At 44.4% G+C, this 15,256-nt stretch overlaps 1 protein-coding gene across 1 annotated transcript; it reads right to left on the bottom strand.

Moving 5' to 3' along the window:
- Window positions 1-1,315: 1,315 nt before the first annotated feature.
- CFAP100 (cilia and flagella associated protein 100) lies at window positions 1,316-15,006 on the bottom strand. The gene is made up of 16 exons (XM_083869780.1): window positions 14,942-15,006; window positions 14,497-14,823; window positions 12,202-12,288; window positions 11,667-11,773; window positions 10,265-10,454; window positions 9,592-9,659; window positions 8,757-8,920; window positions 8,098-8,178; window positions 7,314-7,495; window positions 7,083-7,236; window positions 6,307-6,355; window positions 5,488-5,639; window positions 4,594-4,729; window positions 3,921-4,123; window positions 2,343-2,435; window positions 1,316-1,426 (listed from the first exon to the last, which is right to left on the bottom strand). Exons 3-15 carry the CDS (start codon window positions 12,224-12,226, stop codon window positions 2,360-2,362), a joined length of 1,587 nt encoding a protein of 528 aa, XP_083725906.1. The 5' UTR covers window positions 12,227-12,288; window positions 14,497-14,823; window positions 14,942-15,006; the 3' UTR covers window positions 1,316-1,426; window positions 2,343-2,359.
- Between the last annotated feature and the right edge of the window lie 250 nt (window positions 15,007-15,256).

Genomic DNA, 15,256 nt, shown 5'->3' with positions numbered 1-15,256 from the left:
TTTTTTTTTTTACTAAATAAGATGTCACAGAGGAGAACATTGTGATCTTTATAATCTTGCACATATTTATTTATTTTACAGTTATACTGATGTTAAATTCACATGAGGTCATTCAGAAATGCTTTTTCTTCCTGTGCCTTTTGAACTATGTATGTGTCCATATAAATGCTTTTTTGATTGCAGACTTGGGGAGGAGAAAAGCATACAGGTTACAATGAATTTCAGCTCCTGATTTGTAGGCAGTATTTTATCTCTGGTTAAACCAGCTTTATTTTTCTATCTTTAGCCTAACTGAGCATTGAGATCTCTCTGTTCCCTTCACTCTAAGTTTACAGCTTACATCCAGGGAAAGTCTGAACCCTCTCAGGCTGGGTTTACAAACCAGTTGGTAGCTGAGATCTACCTGGTGGCTGCAACTGCAGCATGGAGTCCACTCCTGAGAGGTGGAAAGACTGAGCAGGAATTGTGCTGAAGGGTCGTGCTCTAGTGGCCACTGTGCTCTCCCTGGAAGCTGAGGCACCTCGAGCTCCCAATGCCTGCATTATTCTGTTCTCAAGGACCATACCAGTTTGTAATCTATTAAAATGGCCAAGGAACACTCCATCTTTTTATGGGACTTGCAACCAAATCTTTATACTTCTGAAAATGTACCTCACTCAGCTTTGTAAGTGAATGTAAGTGCTAACCTCTTGAGGGCGGAAACTTGGATCACTTGGCTTGGGCTCCATTGCTGGCAATGGATACCTGAAGAACTGCTGGTGCAAAAGGGTTAATAAAGCTTTTTTTTTTTTATGGTCAGTTTGTCACTGGGTATTATTTGTATGGATGCATCTGACACAAAGCTAATTGCTGGCAGCTTGATTTCTGCAGAGAGTTTGTGTTTTTTCCTTTGGTTGCGTCTTCTCCACTGTAGTGGGGTGAAGTCTATAATGGGATTGGAGCATTAGCCCTTAGTTTTTGTAGTCCTTCAGAAGACCTGTGATTATCATAAATGTCTATGGTACCTGGCTTAGTTGGGCCTTAACAAAGATTGTCACCTAGGATTGTCATAGATCTTACTGCTCAGGTTTGTAGCAATAATGCTATTGGCATCAAACACTGAATGAAAAAGCATTGGTGCTTAGCAGGAGCTTGAGATGCAAAATGAGAGAATTTTTATTTATTTTCTTAGGCAAAATACCAAAGAAGGGGAAAAGGGGTTGCAAACTTTCCCTGGAATCTTAGGGTAGGAGAAGAAGGAAGTTTCATGGGGCAATAAAGTTCAGCTGAGCAAAGACTGACAGAATTGAAGATCTACAAAAGACTTCTAGAACAGCATCAGCCCTATGAGCTGTGGTTAAGGCTGTGCCATCAGGAGAAATAATACAATAGTTCTTCCTTGGCTCTTCTCCTTCCTTGCAGGTGGGTTGGAAGGCAAGGCCGTTGTCTGCAGAGGAGGAAGAGGCACTGCATGAGCGCTCGGTCGGGTGTCTGAGCAGGCAGCCAGGCTGGGAGGGGCTGTGGCTCTTGCCCCGTGCTCTAGGCAGGCTGCAGGGTGTCTGCTGAGTGTGCTTGCTGTATTGGAAAGTGAATGTGAAGTATCTGGAGGCTGTGTGTGCTTCTGCTTCAGCTTCTATAACTCACTGTTGTACCTACAACTGCTTTCTGATTAAAGCCTCATTAGTCCTGTGTCAGGAAGAGGACGGAAAGTTGGACATCCAAAGAAATATCAGAGGGAGGATACAGAACCCTCTATTTTCTCTTGGCTAAAGGGGTGGGGGACACATGGCCCCTGCTCTCAAGTCACCTGTGCTGTCACTGTGACAGAACCAGGGTCTCCTCATGGCCTGGGGAAGACGCAGCAGCAGCCATGGCAGAAACTGCACTGCGCCTACCAAGTGGCCAGAGCTCAGTTTGGGAGGATGTGGAACATGTCAGAAAAGGTGTAGTTTGATGGTATGGCCAAGCTGATCTAGAGCGTTGCTGCCATTATCAGAAGTGTCCTGCTGCTGTCCAGTTTCTCTTTTGCCAATTTTTGTGTTTGGTTTAATACAAGTAAGTTAATGAGTTTAGATGAGCTTACTGAGAACTGGCAAGTAGTGGAGGGGATCATGTGGTTGAGAGAAGGATGATGGAAGGACACTGAGCTGTAATAATGTGCACTGTGATTGACTACCCAGCAGTGGTTTAAGTTATATCACTCCTGTGAACTGGGCTACACCTGCCTGTAGGTGCCATCCCCACACAGCTGTGGAGGCCCCTTAATAACACTTTTCCCTTAAACACTTGATATTCAGGTACCCCCAGCTTCTCCAAAGTGAGCTGTTGAGGTGAGGTCTGTTTCCACCGACCACAGGACTTACCTTTTTTCTTTGGGTACCTATGATCTTTCCACGTCTCTTTTCACTCCTTCATCCTGCTGCTGCTTCCCTTGTTTCTGCCTTTCCTCTCTGAGCCTTTTGAAGAAAGGGAATAAAGGATGGGTTAAATGCAGCACACAGCTACACCAGCTGTACTTTTGACACACAGCATCAACCTCTACCATAACATCTTACATCACACCTTACATCTAACCATTGGATCACAGGGGTTTGGGTACAGCTGCTGCTGGAGTCAGTTGCTGTGAAGGGGGTAAGAGGGAAGCACTGCCTGCAGTTGGTCCTACTCTTTCTAGAGTGACGGGTGGAAAAAGCATGTCAGGCTTTGACATAGAGATGTGGGACAGTTGTTCTGTTAGACATGCTCTGCACCTCCTTTAGCAGGATGCTCAGGATGCTTGCCAGCTGTGGGGAGGGTGATGGTTATTGTATCCCCAGTTCTCACCAGTGTAACCAGGTCTGTAACACACAGGTGTGAGCAGCAGGCTGTTGCACCCATGGAGCTACACTTGGCCCAAAGGGACATTGTGGAAGCCAATATTGTTGCTCCAGTTCCCTATGAAAATGAAGTGCTAGAACAGAAATGGGCTCAAGCTATGGAACACTGGTGCAGAGAAACTGCAGTCTTAACTGTGTAAATTTGAGGAAAACATTTATTAATCTTTGTAGGGTTTGTTGTGGTTTTTTGTTTGTTTTTAAATTGGTTTTGATTTTTTTGGAGGGTAGGGTGTGTGGTATCTTTCCTGAATTATTCTCCTCCATCCCCTGTACAGAATAAATGCATGTCTTACTTTTGCAATTTAAGAGTGCAAACCCATTCACAGAACATCAGGAAGAAGCCCATACCTTTTCTACTACACAGCTGAATAAAGATGCAGAGAAAGAGAATAAATAGAAGCAAAATGTCACTGTTCTGGCTTTAAATCCTCATGCTAATCTGTCTGATTCACTTGAGGATGGCCAGATACAGTCATCAGTTCAGTTGTCTTTGTTATTTGTGAGGTGAAATTTTGTGTTACTGGGCCTACAGGAATATGTTTCATCTTGGGACTTACACTGATTGTGTTAACTGCTACCATTTAATCTAGTAATACAAGTTAAACTTCAAAGTTTTGTAGAAGAAACGTTTCAAAGCTGGAGTTGTTGACAGATGCCCTTATGTACATATTAAAGTCTGACAGAAATATCAGGGCAAGGCAAACTATTTTAACTTGAATTTAATTTTCTATTTATTCAGTTTAAATTTTGTTACTGGGAATTGTTTTCTTGAAATGACTATTCTCATCACAAAATCTGTTTTTGTTTGTGGGTTTAGTGTTTCTTTTTTATTCTTCTAGAATAAAAGACCTGTTGTTTACAGGTTTTTTCTAATGTAGCTGTGGGCTGCTGCTCAGTGATGAAGAGATGCAAGTACTAAGAATGAAGAGCCCTTACAGAAGTAAAATTCAATGGATTGCTCACATGGGATTTCAGATTGCTGCTACAGGTTTTTGGGTTGATTTGGCTCTTTCAGCTGTTAAGTTGTAAAATAGAGACAATTTCCAGAAGAGGGTCTTGCCTTACCTTGTCCTCTGTTCCTTTCTTATGGCTTTCACAGCCTTTTCTATCTTTGCTGGTGGGATTCTCTCCACGCTGTCCAGTAAATCACTGAGCTGTTTTTCTATTACCTTTAACATGTCTACTGTTGGCAGGTTTGCCTCAGTGTCTCCAGTGCACTGCAAATAGACTTCCAGCACCTTGTTTCTCAGGCTTGTGAGTATTTTGTCCTAGAGGTGACAGATGCGGTGAGTGGCACAGCTGGGTTCTGCCAAGTAGAACCATAATATCCCTCCAAACCCAAAGGAAATCCATAAAGGAAACACTTTAATCCCCTCAATAATACTCAATTGCTTGTTTCTTGGTTGGCTAACAGCAGTGGCAGGGACAGATGGCTGAATTGAGCTGTTCTCCTGTTGGTCTCATCTTCCCAGCTTGGCTGTGTCAGGTGGCAGCTGCCCAGCTGTCTCTGTGAGCCCTGCTCCCAGCTCGCAGCAGCTGCATGAAGCAGACACCTTTGTCCCAGTTTGCTGCCTCAGCAGTGCCCCAAACCAGCCTTGCTGTAGCTCCATTGCTGGGAAACAGTACTGATCCCTCCTCAGTGCAAGCCCTGTCTGTTCTGTTCCCAGGATGGATGTGGCTGGTGGAGAGGAACCACTTGTGCACATGTGAACCCCCATTCCTGGATCCCAGTGGGTACCTGGCCATGAGCTTCGTGTTCTCCAGAGGAAAAGAGCTGAACTTTGTGCTTCAGGTCGGCTACTTTCTCTTCTTCCTTGGCAACGGTGGCTCGGAGGGTGTCTACCTGCTGTTTCAGTGCTGCCAACTCCTTCTCCCTAGAGGAGAGAGAGAGAGAGAAGAGGTTTGGAAAGGGCGCCTCTGGAACACACGGCTCCGCTCTCCGCAGCCTGGGCCGGCCCCTCCTGCTGCCGGCAGATGGAGGTAACACTTCAGCCTTTCCTGGGAACTTGCACCCACAGCCCTGAAAGCACAGGGAACTTCAGGTATTTTTCTGGAAAAGCAGTTACTGTGCTGGTGTGGAGAAGGGAGAGTAGCAAAGCTAAACATTCAAGGTTCTTTTAATAAGTCAGTGGAGGAGCCAGATTACCTTTAAAACTTCCACAAGGAAATAAGCTACATTTTAAATGGGAATATATATGTCTACCTGCCATTGAAATTGTAGATTACAATGATACTTGGGTTCTGTGCAGTCTTCCTCCAGGAAGGATTTGCACTGAATCAGCATTGGTGCTGCTCTGGATCACTCCAGGAATTGCCTTGTTTCTTTCTTTGGTCTTCCTTCATGAGAATTATACTATACTTATATTGACTCCAGGATGATTAATGCATCATTCCCTAGCCTGTGCCTTGAGGACTAAGGAACTGGTCCCAAGCTCAAGTCTTATCTCCTAAATTAAGCATATATGGGACACTTTCCTAGGAGCTCACAAGAAAGACTCTGCTGTGTGAGCAGTGTTATATGTGCTCTGTGGTGTCTGCCTGACAGTGAGGCATCTGTGGGGGCGAGGGGTCACTTCTGTCTGAAAGGTGGACCACAGGAATTTCTTCCTATCACTTGCAGGGTCACACTTACAGGCTTTCACGGGTGGTGATGAAAGTCTGTTGGACCTTGTTCCAGCTCTCCGCAATATCCTGGGAGTTCAGGACAAAGGATAAGTTCTCATCCAGCATCTCCATGAAAGTAATCAGCAATTGTTCGGGATCAGTAAAATAGAGCTCAGGCTCCTAGAGTGCAAAACACATGTGATGAGTTTTTTTCCCCTCCTCTAGCTTCTGTTCCAATGAACTACGTGGAGGTTGGTCTGCACCAAGCCTGGCTATTCAAACGCTCTTCTATCTAGAGAGGTCTATGTGTGTCCATGTACAAGGACACATGGACATCCTTTCTGCTATGTATGCAGCTCTACTCTGCCTCAATAGCTAAAACAAATTGCATTTCGGGGGGTAAAAAGTGTTGCAAACATCTGTGAGTGGGAAAACGTCAATTTCAGATGTAAGCCAGTAGCTGCACTAATTTTAAAATCTTTCATTTTATGATGTCATATCTCACTGGAGAATGGCAAGCTAAGAGATCATGGTAGGTTTTTGGAAACTGAAGGAGGAAAGTAAAACTAAGGTATTTATAATATATTTAATATAATATATATGAATTATATATATAAAATATATATAATATATAAAATATGTAATATATTTATAATATATTATATTAATACATAATATATGTCACCAAAACATGAACATTTATGAATGTATTAACATACATTTATAATTTCTAACTGCAGTAACTCCTCAATACTGTAAGAAATAATTAGAAGGTGAGGGAAATTTGTAACATTGATAAATAACACAGGACAAACAGAAAATGCAAATATTTCAACATAAGACTGACCTCATCTTCATCTGAGCTGATTTCATTCTCTGCATCCTCCAACGAACTTCTGAAAAAGTATTTTGTGTGTTAGGCCCTTGGAGAAATGACAGCTCAGAGGAGATCTCGTTAGTGACATATGAACATTGTTATCATTCACTGTTGCTGTTTACTCTTGAATAGTCCTTTGCACATTCCCACCTTTGCCTCCCTGTGGCTGTGGGATATTTAGGGGTCAGTAGGGTCTAGGGGTCAAACAAAAAAGCAGCACAGGAGCTACTTTTGTCCACGAGCAAGCTGCCTTATGTGCTGCTCTGGACTGTGCTGCTGTTCCAGTGGGGCTGGAACATGACACATGAACCTGAACTGAGGGTGTTGATCCAAATGCCTTCAGACTCACTGAGAGGCTTTGTTTAATGCTTCTTTCTCCACACAAGGGCTTGGAAGAGAGGCAAGTAGTGCCTTGCTGCTGTTGGCAGCTCAGTCTGCTTATCACTTTCACTTGTACCTGTCACCCGTGCCATGAAGGGTTAACAACCTCTGTTTGCATCATTTTAGTGCCAGCCCCACTTGGGGCAGGTTCTCAGCAGAAGACTTGAGGATGGAATTCACTTGGAGCAGGCATATAGGTACTGACTTGCACACCTGACAGCTTTCTGCCGGTATCTGAATTTGTTCCAATAAGCCCCAGATCTTGGAATGCCCAGCAAAGATGAGCAGTAGGATTCCTCTGTGCTGATTCCCAGTCAGCTGAGTGCTCTTTACAGTCCTTAAGTCCATTGGTTGCTAGTACTTACAGTTCTCTTGATAAAAGAGGCTTCAGGAAGTGTTTAAGCTGTGGCCTGACTTCACGGGATCTGAAATCCAAACTTTCTGAAAACAGCAGGGAACTTGGCATATCCATAAAACTGCTGCTATGGTCAGTGTTTGTCCTGCCTGTCGAACCCTGGTCTGGAGACAAGAGGAGGAGTCCACTTAGAGCCTGGGGCTGTGCCAGGGAGGAGCAGCAGCACTTTCCTGGCACTCACCCTGCTCTGCGGTGGAGGGAGGTGAAGCACTTCCTTCCTTAATTCTTGATTCTGTTTTCATATCCTTTTCTTTTCTGTGCCTTTTTCTGTGTTCCTCTTGCCACTCTTTTGGAGATAGGTGGTAGAGGATGTCCCTGTACATCTTGTACTCCTGCAGAGTGTTCTCTAATCTGGAGATTTCACTGGGTTGAGAAGTGGACAAAGTTTGTCAGCAAAGAGTTTGTTAGGGAAGCTCCTGTTTGAACAGGTTCTTTCTCATTCTTGATATTCAGTTTCATCCGAAAAAGGGGAGAGAGGGCACGTTTTCATGGACATGCAAATGCAAAAGAGAACCTGCCGTCTGTGCTCTCTGTGGTTTCTCATGTGGAAACTGAGAATCAGTCATATTCCCTGGTCATATCTCTTGATGTGGTACTGAGCTTGCTTATTTTTGAATTTTTACTTGGAAAGAGAAAATTTTCCAGCTCAACTCATAATGGCAATTATGGTTATTTCTTTTGTCTCTTCCTAGGTCCCCACTAAAGTGCATTACTTAGGGTTTTTTAGGTTTTAATCTGATGTTAGGCATTTAGTTTTGGATTTGGAATATTATACTTTTCTTAAAATGTCATTAGAAAACTAGATGAGTTATTTTAGAAACAAAGCCACCATCTGTAAAACAAAAGCCAAAACATTTTGACTCTTAAAATGGAACATTTTTAGAAATCTGTCTCCTGGAAGGACTGTGAAGCTATAGTGCTGTAGGGGCTGTTAAAGGTGAGGCAGGAGTAATGAGCAACCTTACCTTTGGATTTTCTTTATTTCTGTAGTGATTCCCTGGATCTCTGTTATTTTTTTGGTCTTTGCTGAGGTTTCTCTTGTGGCTCTAGGAAAGGATGAACAAACAAACCATTAAACATTTTAGTAGTGAGTAGTGAATTAAGGTGCCTATGAAACAGTGAAAAAGATGTGTTATGAGCCTTAGAAATCTGTGTTATAGATGTATCCCAGGAGATGCTTGGCTCCTGCCTGAAGACCCTCTTTCTCTTGGCAAAGTATGGCATCCCAGTGTTCAGGACTCCATCTAGCTGAGCATCAGTTGCTGCTCTGCCCTTGTGATACCTGGAAGGTGCCAAAGTGCTAAATTTGCTTCACTGAGGGGACTGTGAGGGGTTGGGTAAAGGCATCTCCCTCCAGTAAAGGGTGTTGTGAGAAGAATGGAAGTGGTGGAGCCACTTCCTTGCAGATTCCTTGCTGCCACCAGATCAAGAGCTTTTGCAAAGAGGGTATTCCCTGGATGTTATTTTCCTTCCTCTCTTTTATTATGTGGGAAGAAAGTACCACCAGAACTGTAACTCTGGGAAACTCAGAGTGTTCAGCCAAAACCCTGCAGGGAAGTCAAGCAGCAAGTCTCCTGTGCTCAGAATGAAATAGCACACAGGTGATTCCTTCAATATTCCTTACATTTTCAGTGCTTCAACAGAGTTATTATGGTTCTTCTTCATGAACTCATCAAACATGGCAGCATCCTTCTCCATTCTTCTCTCAGCCTTTTCCAGTTTTTTTTCCTCATTCTTTGCTATGTCCTCCATCTTTTGAATCTCCTTTCGCTTTACTGCAATGGCATGCTGAAATGAAACCCAAAGGCAACCAGTCAGATCAGGTGGTTGATTTTAAAGGTACATTGCTTTAGCTTTCTACCTGGTTACCAAATTACCTGATAGTTGTGGGCAGAGAGGGTAAGGATTTCAAACCCAGGTGTGTGACTTAGTGCAAGCCAGGTACCTGGAGGCCAGGAGTTATTTCAGAAGAAACATAGAAAATAAGCAGTGAATCTAAAGACAATTCAGAAGTCCCAGCACTGCATTAACTCCTGTCTGACAAAGATTGATTCAGTTGTGTTACAGTACAATAATACAGATGTCTGATGGGAGTGTTTGAGCGCAGTTACTCTGTTCCCTTTTTTTGAGTTCAGAATGGCTCCCAGCTATAATTTATGTAAAGGACAGCAGGAGCCAAAGGTCAGTGTATCTGTGCATCTCACAAATGGAATAGTTTCATGGTGGCTGCTGAATGATGGGAATGACCTACATTCCTTTATTTCTTGACTGGGAATTACTGGGCTACAGTTTCTGAGTGACTGTAACACAGGACATGGACAATCAGTTCATGAGGTCTGATGTGTGCCACCTTGGAAGGATCTCTAGGCAGTGGATCTCAGGAGAATAAACATCAGAACAAAGCAACACAGGGAAGAGTAAATAAAAGAACAGGAAGTAACATGCCGAAAGCCATGTACCTCGAGATAAAAGATCTGTTTTCTGTCCTGTAGGTAGCCATAGAAAGTCTCCCTGTCGAATGCATAATCTGAAATTAGAATATAAAGTTGCTTAGACTGGAGAGGGGGAAATACGGCCAAGGCAAAACACAGTGAATATGTAGGCTGCCATGAGCATGGATCTGGCTGGCACTGGAGTCAGCAATACTGATTATTGTGTTATAGTTATAACCTTGTTTAGGATCAGTTTCGTATGGGTTTTCATGGAGTAAAACCAGGGAGAACGAAGTGGAGATCTGGTCCTTGCCCTCTAGACATTAATGGCAAATCTACTTCTCATGTCAGAAGCAGAAAATCTAGGTCTCTATCCATTAAAATCCAACTTTAGGTTGGCTTAGTAGAACGGTTTCCATGACACAAGATCCTGCAAACCCTGAGCTGGATACCAGCTCAGCTGCTGCAAGGCTGGTGGAACCCAGGCTACTGTGAGGGGGTGGTCCATGCTCTATAGGTAAATGCCTGAGCTGGAGATGGCTCAGCCAACGCAGAGGTTGGCAAGATAGACAGACATGTTTGTCTGCATGACCTCACCAGTCAGCCAGAGCTCAGCTGCTCCCCCATCCCTCTCTGGCCTTTGCTTTAGGCTGTTACCCAGCTCAGCAACACCACTGCAAAGGCAGTGCCTGTTCTCCACCTTTTTTCATAGCCAACTTCCGTGAAAGCATCTCCTGAAGAACTTCCAGTCTCTCTTCACATGTTGCTTCTATTTTGCTGTCCTCTTCCTCCTCCCTTTTCAAAGTTTTCCTCAACCCAGTTTTTGCCTTCATTTTAGTGGAGTAAGTCATTTTCTCATGGACTTTCATAGTTTTCCTCTTTTCACGTTCCTGTAAGAAGTCAGATATATGTACAGTTTGGTCTTGTGCTTTGTTTTCTGTGGTTTCTAAAGACATGAGCAAGTCATTGACAGCCTAGAAATTTGCAGAGTGGTGATACCCTGCTGATGCATAGTTGCCTAGTTTATCTGACTAATCACAGTAATATTCTCTCTTGAGGCAGCTGAAACACTAAACTTCTTAGCACTTGTCATTATTTTGTTGATTTGTGTTCTGCATCCATCCACCAGCTGTGTCAGTTTGTACCCACTCAGTGTCCTCATTTTTCCTTCTTGGGTTATTCTTGTGAGCAAATGGAAGTTTTCTGAGATTCATCCTTTGAGTCCCCTGGATAAAGGGGGACAGCCCACACTTCTCCAACTCAGTCCAACTTTCACAAAGACATTTAAACCATTAAGTTCAGATTGAGATCTATTCAAACCCACTCCAGAACCTTCTGGAGGGTAAAATATGTTCCTGCTCAGTGCTTTCACATGGACTGAAGTGTAATTCAGTGCTGTCTGTGCAGTTTAGGCCAGTTGGTTTATGCTGAGGACATCACTCAGCAGACATCCTTAGTGCACTGCTCCCTAAGCTCTTCCCCATAATTGTATAGTGACCTTCAACCTAAGCAAAAACCAGACTCTGTCAGCCACCAGTGTGAGGTGAGGAGGTCTTGCTTTAGACCTCTTCTTCCTTCCACACTGTGCCAGGCTCTGCAACAATCAGACCTTTCTGAGATCACAGAATCACAGAAAAGTTTGGATTGGGACCTTAGGGATCATTTAGTTCCAACTCCCTGCCATGAATTGGGGCACCCCACTAGACCACATTGCTTAACACCTTGTTCAGCCTAGCCTTGAATAGTTCCAGGGATGGGGCATCCATAACATCCTTGAGCAATCTGTGCCAGTGTCTCACCACCCTCACAGTAAAGAATTTCTTCCGAACATCTAATCTAAATCTCTCCTCTTTTAGCTTAAATCCACTCCCTCCTGTTCTATCACAATCTGCTTGTGTAAAAAGTTGCTCTTTTTTATAAGCACCTTTTAAAAAGTATTGAAAGGTCACAGTCAGGTCTCCTTAGAGCATTCTCTTCTCCAGGCTGAACATCCCCAGCTTTCTCATGAAGAGGCCTTTGATCTCTCATGTGCTAAATGTTGGGTGGGTGCCTGCCTTAGTAACTGCTTGTTACACAGTTTAGCCTAAAGCATGTGTACATACCGCCTGTGCCTTCTTCATTTCCTTGTCCCTCATGGAGAGAAGATCGGCATCTGGTGGGACTTTAAATGGATTTTTCTTTGGGTTTTCTCCATCCTCTTCTCTGCTTTCTGGGGTAAAAACAAACAAACAAAAACAACAACAAACAAACAAAAACAAACAAACAAAAGAACCCCACCAAACTAGGATGAGGATGTAGAAGATGTGAGGCTGAATATCTGGACCCAGTGCAAAGGGAGTGGGATGTGCTGTGTCACACCTGGAGCATGGGCAGTGCTCCCAGCTGCAGATGTCTAACAATGCTGGATTGAGAACAGGGAGCTGGATAGGGCTTCTGAGAAGCCAGTGATAAAACTGAGACGTCTGTATGATTTATGTCACTTGACCATATCTATGATCAAGAACAGCATTTCAGCCAGGGATTTTTCTAAGTCTGTAGCTGTTTTACCCATTTCACCTGTTTTGGGGCAGAAGAACCTGGCTTCAGGCCTCTCCTCTGACCTGACAAGGAAACATTGCTGGAGCATTGTGTCCTTACCTGAAAGTGCAAGGAGGGTTTCCATTTCAAGTTTGGAAGAGAGACCTTTAGATGTTGATGCTGTATGTCAGGATGGTGTCTTTGACCCTGGCCCAAAGAAAATCATAAACAAATCAGTCACCTGGGATCTGCCAGTAATTGATGTGATAAGCTTTACAGCAGTGACAGGCCATGGGGCTTTCTGTATCTTAACCACTGAGTCTTCAGTGTCTTTAGCAATTAACAAAAAGCTCCATTAAACTGGAAAACATATGTTCTGACCTCCAAAAGGAGATGTTCATCCCTGCCTTATGTGAAAGCTGTGTAAAACGCTGTCCTCCTTACATGTAAACTGATGGGAAAGCAACAACAAAACAAATTTGGAGAGAGAAAGCAACCTAAGTCCCTTGTCTCTTTTTCCACCCAGTCACCAGTTCTGATCCACACCCATGTTTTTCATCCTCCTGTCACTAGTTCACAAGCTACATTTTTACTCACTAAAGCTCTTCCCAGTAATTGCTTCAGCATTGTGGATTTCTTGCAATAAGCCTGAATGATTGTTGGACAGCACAGACGCACTTTACAGAGCTCTGTTGCCTTTCATTTTAGGTTGGCAAACTGTTGAAGGTTATTTTTTTTTGTTTGTTTCTCTGACTCCAGTCGTTTTGTAGTTTTTGCTATGGATCCTAAGGGACAAGGCATAATTGGAATGATCTCACTTACAAAGAACAGATAGCCCATTGTTAAAGCTATCCTTTAATCACCAAAGGCAGCAGGCTGGGCTCAGTGAGGTATTAGTTCAATCGATGCAATTCTGCTGCTGGCACCATTCCTGATCTGCACTGCTGTAAGGCACTGGAGAAAATATCCTCTTCTGCTTGCACTAGTTTTAGGGCTATTTCAGAGCATCAGTTTTTACTCTGAACAGTCTCCAGTTTTTATGTATTTTGGGCTAAACTCATCTGGCCTAATTTCCTTGTCCCTCCTTGGTGCTTTGTGTTTTTTCTGCAGCTGCCCAATTAGTACCTTATTCTTTGGAGGTGTCAAACTGCTGAGGAGACACAGAAGCTGAGGTAGAATTTAGGCTTTTGAATATATCCCAAATATTTTCTCTCTCCTTTTCAGTTCTTGAAGTTCATTTTACCAAGAACCTCCTTGACTGGTTACTTAGAGTTCAAACCTCTCTGATCTTTGCTTTATGTAAGGGGATATTTTTCTCTAGGTGTCTCTCATCTGTGTCCTGGAACAGCATTAGCCCTTCTGCTGATGTGAGTTTTGGAGAAAAAGCCCCATCAGGGCAGGGGTGGGAAGGCAGTCAGAACACCTGGAACTCCAGCCCTCAGTGCACATCTTGATTTCTGTAATCTAAAACTTTTCTCATAAGAATTTTCCTGTTCCTGTGGTTGATTTAAATTCCTCCTACAGGCAATGAGTCTGAAAAGCAGGACTAGACACTGGCATATGGAAAATAATTGTCAGTGCAACCCTCAGAGATAAAAAGTGGTTTATAATATAATTTTAGCTAAGTGTAGGAAACTGTATCTATGATTAACTTAGAAATATTCATTTTATTAAGGTATTTTTTTGTTTGAGGTTGCTGGGTTTTTTATAGGTTGTTTGCACAGCACTTTGGAAATAATGCCAGAAGCTACAGAAGCACCAGCTCTGCTAATTTATAATTATTAAGCTCAATAATGGAAATAAAACCCACTTAATTGCTAGAATCATTTGGCATGTATTTCACTGTGTCTGACATTATGTTCCAGTAGCTGTGTAGCAGTAGTACATGAATCAACAGATAAAGCATTTGTGGTTTTAATTCACTGAAACCTTAATTCAGTGCTTTTCCCTAGCAACAGGCTGCTGAGCAAAACAAACAAACAACCCCCCCCAGAAACAAACAAACAAAAAGCCCCCCCAAAACCACCAAAAAGCAAACAAGCAAGCAAACAAAACAAACAAACAAATACCCACAAACAAACAAACAAAAAAAAAATTCCCAGAAATCAACAACAAAAAAACAACCAAACAAAACCCTCCAAACAAAACACAAAAGAAAACAACTCCCTCCAAAAAAAAAAAAACAACAAAACCCCAAAAAACCAAAAAAACCCCAAACAAACAAACAAACAAACAAAAACCCCAAGAAAACCCCACCCCCAAAACAAAAAAAAAAATCCAATCAAAGAAAAAAAAAAAAACAACCAAAAAAAAAAAAAAAAGACCAAAAAAAACCCCTAAAAAACCCAACCAAAAAAACCCCACCCAACAAAACAAACCCCCCCACAAAACAAAACAAAAAGCCCAGTTAAATACGCAGACGGATCTAAAAGCCCGTGCAATAAATCCATCCACCCGGCTCCCCGAGCAGAGGCTGTCCCGGGTGTCTCACCGGAGCTGTCCCCTGTCCCCTGGGCTGCCCTGGCCGGGATGTCGCGCTCGGAGCGGGTCGGGCCCCGCCGCCTCTGTTGGCGCTGCCATGGAAACGCGCGCTCCCGGCGGGGGCGAGCACGGGGACGAGCACGGGACCGCGGGGCGCCTCCGTTGGCTCCGGCCCCGGAGGGCAGCCGGGAACGGGGACACCTTCCCGCGGCCCCGGAGGGCAGCCAACCCCGGGGACACCTACCCGCAGGCCGGGGACACCTTCCCTCAGGCAGTCCCGGGGACACCTTCCCACAGCCCTGGGGACACCTTCCCTCAGGCAGTCCCGAGGACACCTTCCCACAGCCCTGGGGACACCTTCTCCCAGCCCCGGGGACACCTTCCCCCAGCCCGGGGACACCTTCCCTCAGCCAGCCCCGAGGACACCTTCCCCCAGCCCCGGGGCACCTTCCCTCAGCCCCGAGGGCGCCTTCCCTTAGCCAGCCACGGGGACACCTTCCCTCAGCCACGGGGACACCTTCCCTCAGCCACGGGGACACCTCCCCTCAGCCCCGGGACCCCTGCCCTCAGCCTGGGGACACCTTCCCTCAGCCCCGGGGACACCTTCCCTCAGCCCCGGGGACACCTTCCTTCAGCCGGCCCCGGGGACACTCCCCGCTCTCCGGGGACACCTTCCCACAGCCCTGGGGCCACC

The sequence above is a fragment of the Zosterops lateralis genome (assembly GCF_965231275.1).
Source record: "Zosterops lateralis genome assembly, chromosome: 11".
Classification (NCBI taxonomy): Eukaryota; Metazoa; Chordata; class Aves; order Passeriformes; family Zosteropidae; genus Zosterops; species Zosterops lateralis.
This window is presented reverse-complemented; position numbering and strand designations above follow the sequence as displayed.